The sequence below is a fragment of the Hypanus sabinus genome, chromosome 12 (assembly GCF_030144855.1).
Source record: "Hypanus sabinus isolate sHypSab1 chromosome 12, sHypSab1.hap1, whole genome shotgun sequence".
Classification (NCBI taxonomy): Eukaryota; Metazoa; Chordata; class Chondrichthyes; order Myliobatiformes; family Dasyatidae; genus Hypanus; species Hypanus sabinus.
Window position 1 is genome coordinate 4,046,567 of NC_082717.1, and position 16,369 is coordinate 4,062,935.

At 44.7% G+C, this 16,369-nt stretch overlaps 1 protein-coding gene across 1 annotated transcript in view; it reads right to left on the reverse strand.

Moving 5' to 3' along the window:
• The window catches only part of LOC132402433 (uncharacterized), a 62,311-nt gene that overhangs the window by 16,088 nt on the left and 29,854 nt on the right, over window positions 1–16,369 (reverse strand). The window contains exons 3-5 of the mRNA XM_059985287.1: window positions 9,394–9,741; window positions 6,869–7,213; window positions 524–668 (exon numbers count right to left, since the gene is read on the reverse strand). Coding sequence (XP_059841270.1) covers window positions 524–668; window positions 6,869–7,213; window positions 9,394–9,741 — 838 coding nt within the window. The remainder of the gene's footprint in view (window positions 1–523; window positions 669–6,868; window positions 7,214–9,393; window positions 9,742–16,369) is intronic.

Genomic DNA, 16,369 nt, shown 5'->3' on the forward strand with positions numbered 1-16,369 from the left:
GTTTTGAATTTACAGTAATTTCATGTGTTTGCACTGCATGCCGACCAATATTGACCCTTCCATAGTAATCCCATCGTCTGGCACCTTGTCCATCGCCCTCTTCACCTAAGTGTTCATTGTTAGTGCTGTCACTGCCCGTTTCAGCCTCTCTCTCGGGCAATGTGTCTGGTACTCCCACTCTCTGGTTGAAGGGGCCCTGCATATACCCTCTCTTCCCCCTCACCTTAATTACATGTTCTCAAATTGTATCTACCCCTGATATGGGGATGAGTTTTCTGCAGTCTATACCCTATCTATATCCCTCATAATTTTATGCACCTCAATCACCCCCTTGAGCTCCCCTGCCCTTGGGAGACCAGACTCAGCTTCTCCTGTCTCTCCTCATAACTGAACTGATTCATCCCAGACAACATCCTGGTGGAGATTCTGTGTTCTCTGACTGTTTCATTCAGTTTCAATTCCTTTACCAAACATGTTTGATTCAATATAGTTGAAACAAGATACAAAATAAAATGTTATTTACCCTTCTGGCTTCAATCTCTGTTGAAAACATGCCCATTTTTTCACATAGCATATTACTGTTATTAAGATGCAGAATAAGAGGACGAGTACGAGGATACTGGTGAGAATACTGGCCAAGACTTTCCAAGACCCACCTTCATCGGCTTCTGAAAAATAGCAAAGATTGATGTACAGTTTAACACCGGTAATGTGAATTGTCCTTTGAATGACAGGTTTAATATGTGAACATTGGAGGCTGATAGTTCTCCCTCATTTACAGTCAGTAAGGGAGGAGAGCACCGTGCTGAAGGATGGACTTACTGAGCTGCTATTGTGGGAAGGAAAGAAACATCAAGGTTATTAATAATAATATCTTATTTAGAGAGCAATTTTCATCCAGACAATGTGGACAATGGGATAAAGTACAAACAGGAACATAAATAAATATATAATCATGCAAATAGATGAGAAGCATGGTTAAATAAATGGGTCTTGATCTAATGTTCAGAAGTGTCTGCATCCCTTATCGTTTTGTGAGTTACAGTTTATGAGCATTGCTCAAAAACGCTGATCAGCCAATTATCTTTTGAGGGAGATTGTTTACATTTAACAGGCCGGAGGAAGAAGACCAGAGAGCTCAAACAGGATTATAAAAGAAAAACGTTCTGCGATGTTCTCCGATCTCAGACCATTAAAAGCTTTAAATGCAAGAAAGAGAACTTTGAAATCAATTTTTGAACACCCAGGAAGCAGGTGCTGAGCAGCTAAGTTGGCAGTGATATGTTCTCCCAATCTTGATTTTGTTTAAAAGCCAGCCATGGTGTTCTGAATGAGTTGAAGGTTGAACATTAATAACACTGGCTAGTTTCTACAATGACCTCCATCTGCAACGTTAGTTTATTTCTGTCATTTTAATCAGAGGTGCAGGTTGTGAAACTCCAAGGGCAGTGACACTAATGTTAGTCCACCAATGAAAAGGCCACATTGTGAATACCAAGCATATTCACCTGATGTAAGTGTCCCTGGGAATCACTGCCTTTCCTGGAATGACTGTTTGAGTCCCTGAATCATTGGAAAGGGGCAGGAGTACACAGGAAAGTGAGAAACAAAGTGCAGTGGCAGGTGGGCAGAGATGAGTGGACCAGGGTATCGGGAAGAGTGTGGAGGTAAGTATGCATCCAGTGGTGGAATCTTGTTGGAGATAGTTCTCTCTGGATTCTATGTGATCCAACCTTCCAGAGCAACCTACCATTTGGAACTTTATCAGTAGCTTATTGTAGTCCAGAAGTGCCCTGGCTTTATCATCTTTCTTGGTCACCCCATCAAAAAGCTCACTCAAGACATGATTTTTCATGCACAAAGCTATGCAGCTACTTCTGGTCAACCCCCATTTATTCAGAAATGCACATGTGGTTTCTCTCAGGATCCTCTCTGGTAACTTTCCACTGATACTGGTCTGACTGGTCTATGATCCCGAGGCTTCACTTTGCCACCCTTAAGTCAGAGTTGGAGCTGCCCTGCCGGGGTTTCGTTTGGCAGAAGACAAACTCTGTTGTGGCCAGCTGCAGATATTTTCGTGGCACTCAGGGGATCTGGGCCTCAGGCTGTGGGGTCATTTGCCGCTGGAGGAGAGGCGTCCGAGTCATCACACTCTACCGGAGGCAGTGTAACACAGTTGTGGTGCCAGAAGATTTATAATGGACTGATGGGTCTGGTTGTGTTTTTACTGATATTGTATATGTGCCTGTGTACGTGATGACTGGCCCTCAAAGTCCCAGATTCACCTCATGAGAGCTGGGTGGAACTCAACACCGTGGTGTCACCTCGTGAGCGTCGAGCACTAGTCAACAGGTGATAGCAGTGGGCTGAGAGGTCGGTCTATATATCTACATTTCACAGAAAAAGTACTCACCACAACTTGATGTTTTCCTATTTCATTGTTTCATAACATTGAATCATGAACATTTAATTCGGCTTTTTTTTACACCAATCAACAGAAAAAAAACTCGTGTCAAAGTGAAAAGTGATCTCTGCAAAGGGATGTGATACAGCTATTCGGAGCTCAGTTGCTATTGTTCCCCCAGTATCCAGCCATGCTCCCTTCTCACTACCGCCTTCTCACATCAGGAGCCTCAGGACTCACAGCACCAGGTTCAGGAACAGTTATTACCCCTCAACCAGCAGGTGCTTGAAGCACAGAGGATAACTTCACTCAACTTCGCTTGCCCCATCATTAAACCCATGGACTTGTTTCAAGCACTCTTCATTTCATGTTCTCAATATTTATTGTTTATTCACTTCTTATTTTGTTTCTGGTGTATTTGCACAGGTTGTGTCTTTTGCACATTGGTTGTCTAGCCGTACTATTGAGTACGCTCTTTCATGGATTCTATTGTGTTTCTTGAATTAACTGTGAATGCCTGCAATTTGGTTGAACTTGGTGACTTTGATAATAGATTTAGTTGGATCTTTGAGTATCAGTGTCACTTACAAGGCACAATGCAACCGTATGTTCACATACACACACACCTTGTTGACTGTTGGACGCCGGATACTGAGGACCTTACATGGGAAATGTATGGAGCCCATTAAAATAATATTCAACAACTGACATTCAATATTTCACAATTTCAGGATCAGGATCTTATAACTTAGGTTTAGGACCATAATTCAGATCATAGAGCAACAGATACAAAATGCTGTAGAATCTCAGTGGGTCAGACGTGTTTACAGTGAGAATTAAACAGTCGATATTTCGGGCTGAAACTCTTTATCAGAACTGGAAAGGACAGGACAAGAAGGTGGGGGTGGAGAGATGGACAAGCGAGAAGCTGATAGGTGAAGCTAGGTGGGTGGGGGAGAGGGTGAAGAAAGATGCAAAGACAAGCTCCCAGGAAAGAGTACGTCACTGTGGTCGCGAGTCTGGGAGAATTCATGGTCAAAGAGTCAGAGGACCATAGAGGGAGAGCAGTGAGAGAACTCCCGTCCAAGACAAGATTTAAACTTCTTCAGGGTAGGCATCCCTCGAAGAGACTTCGTAGTGGAGCAGCAAATCATAAACACAAGAGAATCTACAGATGCTGGAAATCCAGAGCAAAACACAAACTAAGTGCTGGAGGATCTCAGTAGGCAGGCAGTTGATGTTTCAGACTGAGACCCTTCATCAGGACTAGAAAGGAAGGGGGAAGAGGCCAGAATAAGGAAGTGGGAGGATGGGAATACACAGGACATCATGGAAACAGACCAGTGAGTCGCAGCATCCATTGTCCACCCCTTCACTCTAAACCTAGCTTAATCCCATTTATCATCTCCATGTTCCCATCAAGTCACCCGAGGTTTGACAACTCACCCACCAGTGATCTGTCAACCAGCATGTTTTTGGACAGTGAGAGGAAGCCATTGTAACCACAGGGAGAGAAAGCAAACACTACACTGACTGCACTGAAGGTCACGGTTCAAGCCAGGACACTGGAACGGTGAGGCCGCCGTTCTACTCTCTGTGACATTGTGTTGGTTTGTGGGTTGTGAGGTGACTGCTGACACTCTGTCACTGATGGGGAGGGGCAAATGCTCAGTTCAGGTTGTGTGTTTCTCCCTCTGTTTACACAGACGTTTGTACACTTTCTCCGCATGGACTGACGGTTCTAATTGTCTCTCTGTCTCCACTTTGACCAGTCAGTCATCTGCCAGTGACTTCCTGGGGGTCAGTGGGGACGCTGCACTTTACCAGGCGGTTTGAGTACATTCTTGATTCACTGTCCTTTGTTCGCCTGTAATCTTTACCCATTACAGAGCTCAGAATGGTTTCTCAGAAACACAGGAGATTCTGCAGATGCTGGAGATCCAGAGTAACACACACAACGTGCTGGAGGAACTCAGCAGGTCAGACTGTATCTATGGAAATGATTATGGTCTTGATGAAGGGTTCCAGGCTGAAACGTCGACTGTTTATTCATTTCCATAAGTGCTGTCTGACCTGCTGAGATCCTCCAGCATTTTGTGTGCGTTTCTCAGAATGGTTTCTGATCCGATTATGGTACTGGGTTGAAGAGAGAGTAAACAGCAGGATGAAAACAAAATGTTGGCCATACTCAGCAGGTCTGTGAGGAGAGACACATTTGATGTAGAAGACAGTTTGTCACAATTGGGAAGGAAGCAATGAAGACTGGTGAAGCTGCCGTGAGGATGAGAGAGAGGGAATTTCGGTGACTGTTATGTGGTCAGATAGTGAGTGGAAGCAGTTTGAGAATGACAACGTAGAGAAGAATGTGTGAGTAGTGAAATAAAGATGAGAAGCCGTGACTGGGAGCTCGGTGTGTAACCCCCTGCACTGTTATAATGTAGATCAGAGCAATCTTCAGTAACAACACCTCATCTTCCCATTGGGCACACTGCAGCGTTTGGGATCCACTGTTGAATTCCACAACTTCCTGCAACCTGATTTCTCAGTCTGTCTCCGTCATTCATCTGTGGTATTGGCTCAGCTTTTTGCTTCACTTTTCCTTTTAGTCTGGCTTTTTTCCCTCTGGGAATGGAGGATGTGGCCAGCCTAATCTGCCAGGCATGTCCTCCTCCTCTGCCTTTCACAGCTGCTACATTCTTTTCAGATCATAAAACACTGGAGCAGAATTAGGCCATTCAGCCCATTGAGTCTACTCTGCCATTCCATCATGGCTGATTTATTATCCCTCTCAGCCCCATTCTGCTGCCTTCTCCCCGTAACCTTTGACACCCTGATTAATTAAGAGCCTATGAACCTCAGTTTTAAAAATACCCAGTGACTTGCCCTTCACAGCCGTCTGTGGCAATGAGATCCACAGATTAACAACCTTCTACAACCAAAGGAGACGGGAGATCACAGCTGGCCAGGCAGCATCCATGGAGGCTGAAGGATCCTGATCCTGTCAGCTCTGTCAATGCAGAGGGCAGATGCTGGTCTTGTGGAAGAGAGGGCTGGGGGTGAATGTGAGACAACGTCTGGTAGGTGACAGCTGGAACCTGATGAGAAGAAAAGGGATGAACAGATGGAACCAGGTGGAGAGAAGGAGAGGTGGAGATGGGAGAAGGGTAGAGAGAGACGAGGAGAGTTGGAAAGGACAGGTGGGGAGAGGGATAGGTAGAGGTCATGACAGATTGACACTGCACACACTGGAATCTGATCAACATCATCACAATGTGTCGTGGCATATGACGTGGGCAATTATCGTCTGTGATCATTATTGTTCTTTGAAAAGTTTTCTACAGAAGTAGTTTTCCATTGCTTTCTTCTGGGCAGTGTCCTTACAAGACGGGTGACCCCAGCCATTATCAGTACTCTGCAGAGACTGTCTGCCTGAAGTCACTGGTCACAGAACCAGGAGTTGTGTTATGCACCAGCTACTCATACGACCTTTCACCACCTGCTCCCGTGGCTTCTGGTGACCCCGATTGGGGTGAGAGGGGGGTGGGGGGCTAGGCAGGTGCAACACATTGACCATCAGAGATGGAGGACCTTCATTCTGCCCCAAATGCCAGTGGTGTCATGGGCAGGAAGTGGGTACTGTGAGTAAGTCCACCTTGTCCAGGGTAGCAGAGGGAAGGAGCACCTTATGCTTCCTTTGGCAGAGACGTATCAACCCCCCGCCACCCAGAATCTGACAAGGAAGGGATCAATGGAGGAATTACGTGTCAACGGAACTTTTATTTTATTTTATTTATTTATTGAGATACAGCGTGGAATAGGCCCTTTGGCCCTTTGACACACACCACCCAGTGATCCCTGATTTAATCCGAGCCTGATCACAGGACAATTTACAGTCACCAATTAATCTGTGTGTCTTTGGACTGTGGGAGGAAACCGGAACACTTGGAGGAAACCCAGGCAAATGTTGGAATAATGTACAAACGTCTTTCAGGAGCAGTGGGAATTGAACCCACACCGCCGGTACTGTAAGGCAATGTACACTACTGTGCCAACCCAAACTCGTCGGGGGAAAGGGGTAGGATACACAGAAGGTTAAGTTTGTGTGAGATCAGCAGGTGTGTGATGGGAAAGGAACTGGGTAAGGGGTCTGGGTGGAGTGAGAGACGGTAGGAGTATGACAAGCAGACAGAAAAGGGGTGGGCTGGGTTATCAGAAATTGGAAAATTCCATGTCCATATCATTGAGCTATAATATCCAGTCAGGATCCCAGAGTGAAAAGCAATATTACACAATACTGTTGTCAGATGTGTTCATGAAAACTAAAAGATTTAATATCTTTAAGACATTTAGAAATAATCACATGATAGTTTAAATTAATGAATTTACAGAATTGTTGTCCTGGCCCATACTTGCTCAATACCTCCAGTACTAGAAATCAGTTTGCATTGTGTGAACTGAACTTACTAATGACAGTGAGTCGGGTTCCGTTCCCACTGATGTCTCCCCACACTCTGCAGTAATAGTCGGCAGAGTCATTGACCTCGACCTTTGTGACCATCAGGATGAAACTGCTGTTGGAGGAGTCCCTGGAGGGCTGGAACCTCTCAGTGAAACCTGGTCTCCCTCGTATGCTCTCTCCTGCCTCGTGTGTTAAGACCCACTCCATGTCCTGCCCAGGTCGTCTCCGATACCAGTGGACATCAGTGTCTCCCGCTCTGGCGTTCTTCATGGCGCACCATAACCGTGCCGATTGCCCCTCAGTGATGTTCTCCTGGCTTGGGGACTGGATGAGGACTGGAGGATTAGCATCTTTAAAGGGAAAACATCAATTGCTTTAAAAATCTTTCTGCGTAACTATGTCTAAGAGAGTAAACAGTTTGAAATACTAAATTTGTAGAATTATAGACAATAGACAATAAATGCGGGAGTAGGCCATTCGGCCCTTCTAGCCAGCACCGCCATTCACTGTGATCATGGCTGATCATACACAATCAGTACCCCGTTCTAATTGTTTTAGCTGCACTGTATGATGCAAATGGAAACACTTTGCTGAGAGTTATTAATTGTACAGAAATGGCTCTTATCATATTTAAAAGCATTAGTGTTGTGTTTATTGTCCTCTGCACAAGTACATATCAGGACAGATGCAATGAAACACTTGCAGTTCAGGCACAGAGCATTGGATATGCAGCAGTCATGAGAAAAGCACCAATTATACACAAATTTTACAAGAACATAGTTGGAACAGAAATAAAACACAGGTGGTTTTAGTACACAGTGATCAAAATGACCATTGTCTTGTTAAACTGTAGTGAGTTGGGTTGTGCTGCTTGGTTCAGGAACTCAATGGCTGAGAGGAAATAGCTGTTCTTGAACATGGTGGTGTGAGTCTTCAGGCTTCTGTACCTCCTGCCCGATGGTAACAGTGAGGAAGTAGATTGGGAACAGCTGACAGAAGGGAAAACAACGTTTGATGGGAGAGGCATTTAAAAGTGAGATGCTGGGACTTGAGGGTCAACATCTTCCTGTTGAAGGAAGACTGGTGGGAATTGATAGAAGCTCAATACTGGCTTCAATTAGCTGTCTGGTCGTATCATTGTGTGGTACGGATGCTGCAAGGCATCGGACCGCAAACCCTACAGATCTGCCAAGGATCACCCGGGTCTTCCTCCTCCCCATTTGTGACATTTACCAGGAGTGTTGTAGACCAAGGGCTGAAACATTGTTGAGGATCTCCACCACCCATCCCTCAATCTCTTTGTCTCTCTACTGTCAGGATGGAGGTACAGGAGGTTCAGGACTGGGACTGTCAGTCTGGGTAACAGCTTCTTCCCTCAGGCTGTGAGACTAATGAATTCCCTGTCAGCACTGAGGTCTCGTCACCAGGACAGTGAACTGATTAATGTTTTCTTGTGCTCGCTACTACTTGTATTGTGAATGATATTTTATTCATGTATTGATGGTAATATTTTGGTTTATGTGCTGTGTGATATCTGTTCTGTGGGTGCACCGTGGTCTGGGGGAACAGTGTTTCATCTGGTTGTATCCATGTACAGTCAGATGACAATAAACCGATATGCATGTCATCAAGTGAGAGGCTACCCAAACAGAATATAAGGTGTTGTTTCACCAACCTAAGTGTGGCCTCATCACGACAGTGGAGGAGGCCATGGATAGACATATCGGAATGGGAATGGGACATGGAATTAAAATGGGTGGCCACTGGGAGATGGCACTTGTTTCGGTGGACAGAGTATAGGTGCTCAGTGAAGCGGTTTCTCAATCTACATTGGGTCTCACAAATATACAGGAAGCCACACCAGGAGCACTGAAATTTAAGGGTGGAACTGAGAAACAAGAAAGGTATGACCATGTTAATGGGGCTTTAGCAAAGACAACCCAACAGCCCTAGGGATTTAGAAGAACAAATTTCCAGACAGATCGCAGACTGTTGCAAGAAATATAATGTTGTTACAGTAAGTGATTTTATCTTTCCATGTATTGATTGGAAATACCACACTGTAAAAGGTCTAGATGGGACAGAGTTTGTCAAATGTGTTCAGGAAAGTTTCCTTCATCTGTATGTCGACGTCCCAATGAGAGAGTGTCTGATACTTGACCTGCTATTAGGGACTGAGACTGAAGTTTGTGTAGGGGAACACTTTGCATCTAATGATCATAATGCCATTAGTTTCAAGGTAATTATGGAAAAGGATAGGTCTGGTCCAAGGGTTGAGATTCAAAATTAGAGAAAGAGAAAAACCTGTTCACCCACAAAATGATTCGCCAAGATTTTCTATATTATTCCAGAGCACTTGTCCTTTCCCACTTTTCCATTTCCCAACTGTTACCAGTTTACACTCCAGGGGAAAACATCCGACTCTCTGTTCTACGGGGGACATTACAGAACCCCCTGTGTCTGACAGTCATCGTGTGAAGGTTGGATACTGAGATGCTGTTATTGTCAGTGTAAACTGACGTTGACTTACCAGTTACATTGAGCTGCGTTCCTCCTCCGTAGATGTAATTCCACACACTGCAGTTGTACACTGCAGTGTCACTAATAGATGTGTTGCTGATGGTCAGAATGTAACTGTTACTCACGCCATTCCTGTGAGACTGAAAACGGTCAGAGATACCCCCGGACCTGCTCACTGAGTCATTCACAAAGTGACTCAACACCCACTCGCTCTTGTTCCCAGGCCGCTGGTGGTACCAGTGTACATCGGTGACATTGACACTGGCGTTATACAAGGCACAGTGGAGCTGGACAGTTACACCCTCTGGCACCTTGCTGACCGGTGGATACTGCACAAGGACGGGATCATCTGCGGGATCTGTGTGTTGGATATGGATATATTAATGTGTATTTACAAGGCAGTATATTTCCCCAGCATTTAACAAATTCTAAAATTTAAATAAATGTTAGCCACAAGAATAATTTGCAGTCTCTTTAATGAAGTCAATGATATCTGGCTGGGTGTGGAAATGTTACTGCCGTACAGTCATGGGTCTGTGATAGACTGGAGAGAGTTTTGAAGATCATTTTGCATATATTGATAATGTTTCCCACTTGATCCCTTTTTTTCCTCCATAATTCAATTTGCTCCATTGTAATTCTAATGCATCTGATGTAGCTTCTCCTCAGATTTCAGAGAGAATTTGATCAGATTATGATCACTTTCCCTGAAGGGTTTGTTTACCTTCAGCTCTCTAATCAATTCTGCTTCATTGCACAACAACCAATCCAGAATATCTGATTCCCCAGTGAGGTCAACCACGAGCTGCTCTAAAAAGCCAACTTGTACGCATTCTACAAATTCCCCTTCTTGGAATCAAGCACCAACCTGATTTTCAATTCTACCTACGTATTGAAGTTCCCAATGACGATTGTAACATTGCCCATTTGGCATGCATTTTCTATCTCTTGTTGTAATTTGTAGAGTACATCCTTACCACTGTTTGGGGGTCTTCCTACAACTCCCATCAGGATCTTTTTACCCTTGCAGTCCCTGAGCTCCACCTACAATGATTTAACACATTCCGACCCAAAGTCACCTCTTTCTAATGATTTGATTTCATTTTGCACAAACAGAGCAAAGCCACCCCATTGCCTTCCTGCCTGTCCATAAGACTGTAATATATATGATCAGAGTTAGGCTATTCAGCCCATTGAGTCTGTTCGCCATTCCATCATAGCTGACCCCGGATCCCACTCAACCCCATACGCTTGCCTTCTCACCATATCCTTTGATGCCCTGACCGATCAAGAAACGATCAACCTCTGCCTTAAGTATACCCACGGACTTGGCATACACCACAATCTGTGCAGAGCATTCCACAGGTTTACTACTCTGGCTAAAAAAATTCCTCCTTGCCTCTGTTCTAAAGAGTCACCCCTTAATTTTGAGGCTGTGCCCTCTAGTTCTGGATTCCCGCACCATAGGAAACATCCTCTACACATCCACCTTATTTAATCCTTTCAACATCTGGTAGGTTTCAATGAGATCCCCCTGCATTCTTCTAAGTTTCAGTGAGTTCAGACCCAAAGCTGCCAAACACTCCTCACATGTTAACCCCCTCATTCCCAGAACATCATCCTCTGGACTCTCTCCAACAACAACACATCCTTTCTGAGATATGGGGCCCAAAAGTGCAGCCTGACTAGTGTCTTAAAAAGGATCAGCATTGTCTCCTTGCTTTTATATTCTATTCCTGTTGAAATAAATGCCAACATTGTATTTGTCTTCTTTATCACAGACTCAACCTGTAAATTAACCTTCTGGGAATCTTGCACAAGGACTCTTAAGTCCCTCTGCACCTCCGATGTTTGAACCTTCTCCTCATTTAGATAATAGTCTGCGCTATTGTTCCTTTTACCAAAACACATTATCGTACATTTCCCAACACTGTATTCCATCTGCCACTGTTTTGTCCATTATTCCAATTTGTCTAAGTCCTGCACCAATTGCATTGCTTCCTCAGGACTACCTACCCCTCCACCTGTCTTCGTATCATCTGCAAACTTTGCCACAAAGCCATCAATTCCATTATCTAAATCACTGACAAACAATGTGAAAAGCAGTGGTCCCAATACTGACCCCTGAGGAACGCCACTGGTCATCCACATCCAACCAGAAAAGAATCATTTTATTCCCACTCTCTGCCTCCTGCCTGTCAGCCATTCTGCTATCCATGTCAGTGTCTTTCCTGTAACGGGCAACAATCCAGTGATTACTTCCATGAATGTCTTGTTTCTCAGCTTTCTACCTGGCTCCCTAAAATCTCTCTGCAGGACCTCCTCATGTGGTCTACCTATGTCATTGTTGCCAATATGTAGCAGGACTTCCAGCTGCTCCCCTTCATCCTTGGAATGCCACGGACCTGATCCGAGACATCCCTGTTCCTAGCTCCAGGGAGGCAATATACCATCTGGGTGTCTCTTTTGCACTCATAGGGCCTTGTGTCTGTTCCTGTGATGAAGGAATCCCCTGTCAACCCTGCAGCTGTCTTCACCTCTCTGCTCTTCTGAGCCACAGCTCCAGACTCAGTGCCAGAGACCCGGTCACTCTGGCTCCACTCTGGTAGGTCATTCCCCTTATTGAGGGGGATGGCCACAGGTGTATCTGCACTGGCTGTGCATTCCCCCTCCTTCTCACAGTCTCCCAGTTACCTGTCTCCTGCAATCTAGTGGTGACTACCTCCATGTAGCCCCCGTCTATTAACGTTCTTTCTGGCAACCTTATAACTCTCAGGAGCCCAGGCTGATTTTTTTACTTCCTAAACCTTCAGAGTAATTCCTTCTTCCTGTTGACCAGATGTTCCACTTCTCTTGTCAACCATGGTTCCTTCACCCTCCCATCCTTTCCCTGACTCAGTGGGACAAAGCTATCCAGAATCCTGTGGAAGTGGTCCTTAAACAACTTCCACATTTCTGTTCAGTGAGTGGTAGAATTATCAATAAGTTTCAATGGGGAGGGAGAGTTGGTTCATTTAAATCCATCATCACTGGCCAGAGTTCTCTTCCCCAGGGCTTTTAGTCAGGCACCTTTGCACAGTGTCATCTGTAATAATAACATTCCAGACTAGACAATCCATAATAACTGTCTGGATATAATAATACAGGATAAACTTCTAAATCCATCACCAGCCAGAGTTCTCTTCTCCAGGGCTTTCAGTAAAACCTTTGCACAGTGTCCAGCTATGAGGATAATAAAGTTACAGATAGGACAATCCCAACCGCAATGACTGTCTGTATATCATATTACAGAATAAACAAGCAAGAACAACTTACTAAATAGATATAGCCCTTCTAATCACACATAACATACAGAAATCAGTAAATGAAAAACACCAGAAATATGATGAATTAACAGAGGAAATTGAAAGACTATGAAACATGAACAGAATGTACATTGTCCCAATAGAAATATCTACAACTGGTATCATCCCAGAGGCACGACACAATAGCATTAAACTATTAGGGCTGCACAACAATACTTACGTAAATCTTCAGAAAGCCACAGTATGGATGTCCAAATTTGTGCCAGGTGCATCGAGCTGCAGCTCCTTAGAGAACAGGTTATGGAACTGGAGCTGCAGCTCGATGACTTTCGGCTTGTTAGGGAGAGTGAGGAGGTGGTAGACAGGAGCTACGGGCAGGTAGTCACCCCGGGGCCACAGGAGACAATAAGTGGCTGACCATCAGGAGAGAGAAGGGATTCAGGTAGTGGAGAGCACCCCTGTGTCTGTCCCCCTTAACAATATGTACTCCATTTTGCGTGCAGCTGGGGGGCTGACCAACAGTGGCCGTGCCTCTGGCACAGATTCTGGCCCTGTGGCTCAGAAGGGTAGGGAATGGAAGAGGAGGGCAGTGCTAATAGGGGACTCTGTAGTTAGGGGGACAGATAGGCGATTCTGTGGATGCAAAAAAAATAACAAGGATGGTAGTTTGCCTCCCAGATGCCGGGGTTTGTGATGTTTCTGAGCACGTCTACAATATTCTGAAATGGGAGGGTGAACAGCCAGAGGCTATGGTACATATTGATACCAACAACATTGGTAGAAAAAGAGTGGAGGTCTGAAAGCAGAATACAGGGAATTAGGAAGGAAGCTGAGAAGCAGGACTTCAAAAGTAGTCATCTTGGGATTGCTGCATAGGCAGACGTGACAGTGAGTATAGGAATAGAATGAGGTGGAGGATAAATGTGTGGCTGAAGGATAGGAGTAGGGGATTCAGATTTCTGGATCATTGGGACCTCTTCTGGGGCAGGTGTGACCTGTACAAAAAGGATGGGTTACACTTGAATCCGAGGGGAACCAATATCCTGGCGGGGAGGTTTGCTATTGGGGAGGGTTTAAACGAGATTTGCAGCGGGATGCGAACCAAAGTGAAGAGGCAGAGGATGGAGAGGTTGGAGCACAAGTAGAGGTAGCTCGTAGGGAATTTCTGAGACCATAAGACCAGCAGACATGGGAGCAGAATTAGGCCATCTGGCCCATCGAGTCTGTTCCACCATTCAATCATGACTGATCTCTTTTTTTGTCTCCTCCTCAACCCCAGTACCTGGCCTTCTCCTTGTAACCTTTGATACCATGTCTAATCAAGAACCTATCAATCTCTTCCTTAAATACACCCAATGACCAGGCCTCCACAGTTGCATGTGGCAACAAATTCCACAAATTCGCCACCGTTTGGTGTAAGAAATTTCTTCGCATCTCTGTTTCGAAAGGGTGCCCCTTCTTCCTGAGGCTGTGCCCTCTTGTCCTAGACTCCCACCATGGGAAGCATCCATTACACATCTACTGTGTCTAGACCTTCAAACATTCAAAATGTTTCAATGAGATCCTCCCTCATCCCTCTGAATTCCAGTGAATACAGACCCAGAGCCATCAAATGATTCTGGTATGATAACCCTTTCATTCCTGGAATCATCCTCTCCAATGCCAGCACATCTTTTCTGAGATGAGGGGCCCAAAACTGTTCACAATACTCAAGGTGAGGCCTCACCACTGCCTTGTAAAACCTCAGCATCACATCCCTGCTCTTGTAATCTAGATCTCTTGAAATGAATGCTAACATGACATTTTCTTTTCTCACCACTGACTCAACCTGCAAGTTAACCTTCAGCGTGTTCTGCACAAGTTCTCCCAATTCCCTCTGCCTCTCAGATTCCTGGATTTTCTCACCATTTAGAAAATAGTCCACACATTTTTTTCTCTTACCGAAATGCACGACCATGAATATTCCAACATTGTAGTTCATTTGCCATTTTTTTTGCCCATTTTCCAAATCTGTCTAAGTTCTTCTGCATCCTACCTCTTTCCTCAACACTACCTGCCCCCCACCAATCTTCATATCATCTGCAAACTTGGCAACAAAGCCATCTATTCCATCATCTATATCATTTATATTCTGCACAAAAAGAAATGGTCCCAACACCGACCCCTGCGGAACACCAGTAGTTACTGGCAGCCAACCAGAAAACAATCCTTTTATTCCCACTCGCTTCCTCCTACCAATCAGCCAATGTTCTTAACATGTTAGTAAGTTTCCAGTGATACCATGAGCTCTTAACTTGGTAAGCAGCCTCATGTGTGGCACCTTGACAAAGACCTTCTGAAAGTCTAAATATGCAACATCCACTGCATCCCCTTTATCTATCCTCCTTGTCATCTCCTCAAAGAATTCCAACAGGTTCATCAGACAGGATTCTCCCCAAAGGAAACCATACTGACTTTGTACTATCATGTCCTGAGTCACCAAGTACTCCATCACCTCATCCTTAACTATTGACTCTAACATCTTCCCAACCACTGAGGTCAGGCTAACTGATCTATAATTTCCTTTCTGTTATCTTCCTCCTTTCTTAAAGAGTGGAGTGACATTTGCAATTTTCCAGTCCTCTGGCACCAATGATTTTTGAAAGATAATTTCTAATGCCACCACAATCTCTAATGCTAACTCTTTCAGAACCCTAGGGTGCAGTTCAGCTGGTTCAGGTGACTTCTGTACTTTTAGGTCTTTCAGGTTTTTGAGCACCTTCTCACTTGTAATAGTAACTGCACCCACTTCTCTTCTTTCACACACTACAAGAAGGATAGGCAGACATTAGAGCAAAGATGCACTCAGACTGATGGTTTGAGATGTGTCTGTTTAATGCAAGGAGTACCGTAAACAAGGTGGATGAACAGAGTGTGGATCAATGCGTGGATCTGTGACATTGTGGCCATTACAGAGACTTGGATGTCTCAGGAGCAGGATTGGCTGCTGAGTGTGCCAGACTTTAGATGTTTCAAAAAGAACAGAGATGGAGGCAAAAGATGTGGGGGCATGGCATTGCTCATTAGGGAGAGTGCCATGACAACAGAAAAGGAGGAAGTCATGGAGGGATGGTCTACGGAGTCAGAAACAGGAAAGGGGCAATAACTGTACTGGGTGTTTTTATAGACCCCGATTGTAACAGGTATATGGAGGAACAGATAGGGAGGCAGATGGGAGATTTTAACTTTCCTAATATTGGTTGGCATCTCCTTAGCTTAATGGGTTAAGATGAGGTGGTGTTTGTTAGATGTGTTTAGAAAGGTTTTCCTGATGCAATATGTAGATAAGCCTACATGAGGAGAGGCTGTACTTGATCTGGTATTGGGAAATTAACCTGGTGAGCTGTCAGATCTCTTGGTGGGAGAGCATTTTGGAGGTTGTGACCACAACTCTATCTCCTTCACCAAAGTGCCAGAGAGGGGCAGGAGCAAATGAATTGGGAAAATATTTAATTGGGGTACAGGAAAATATGATGTTATTAGGCCGGAACTTGGGAGCATAAATTGGGAGCAGATGTTCTCAGGGAAAGGCACAGCAGAAATGTGGCAAATCTTCAGGAAACATTTGCATGGAATTCTGCATAGGTATGTTCCATTGAAGCAGTGATAGGATGGTAGAGTTAAAGAACCATGGTGTACAAA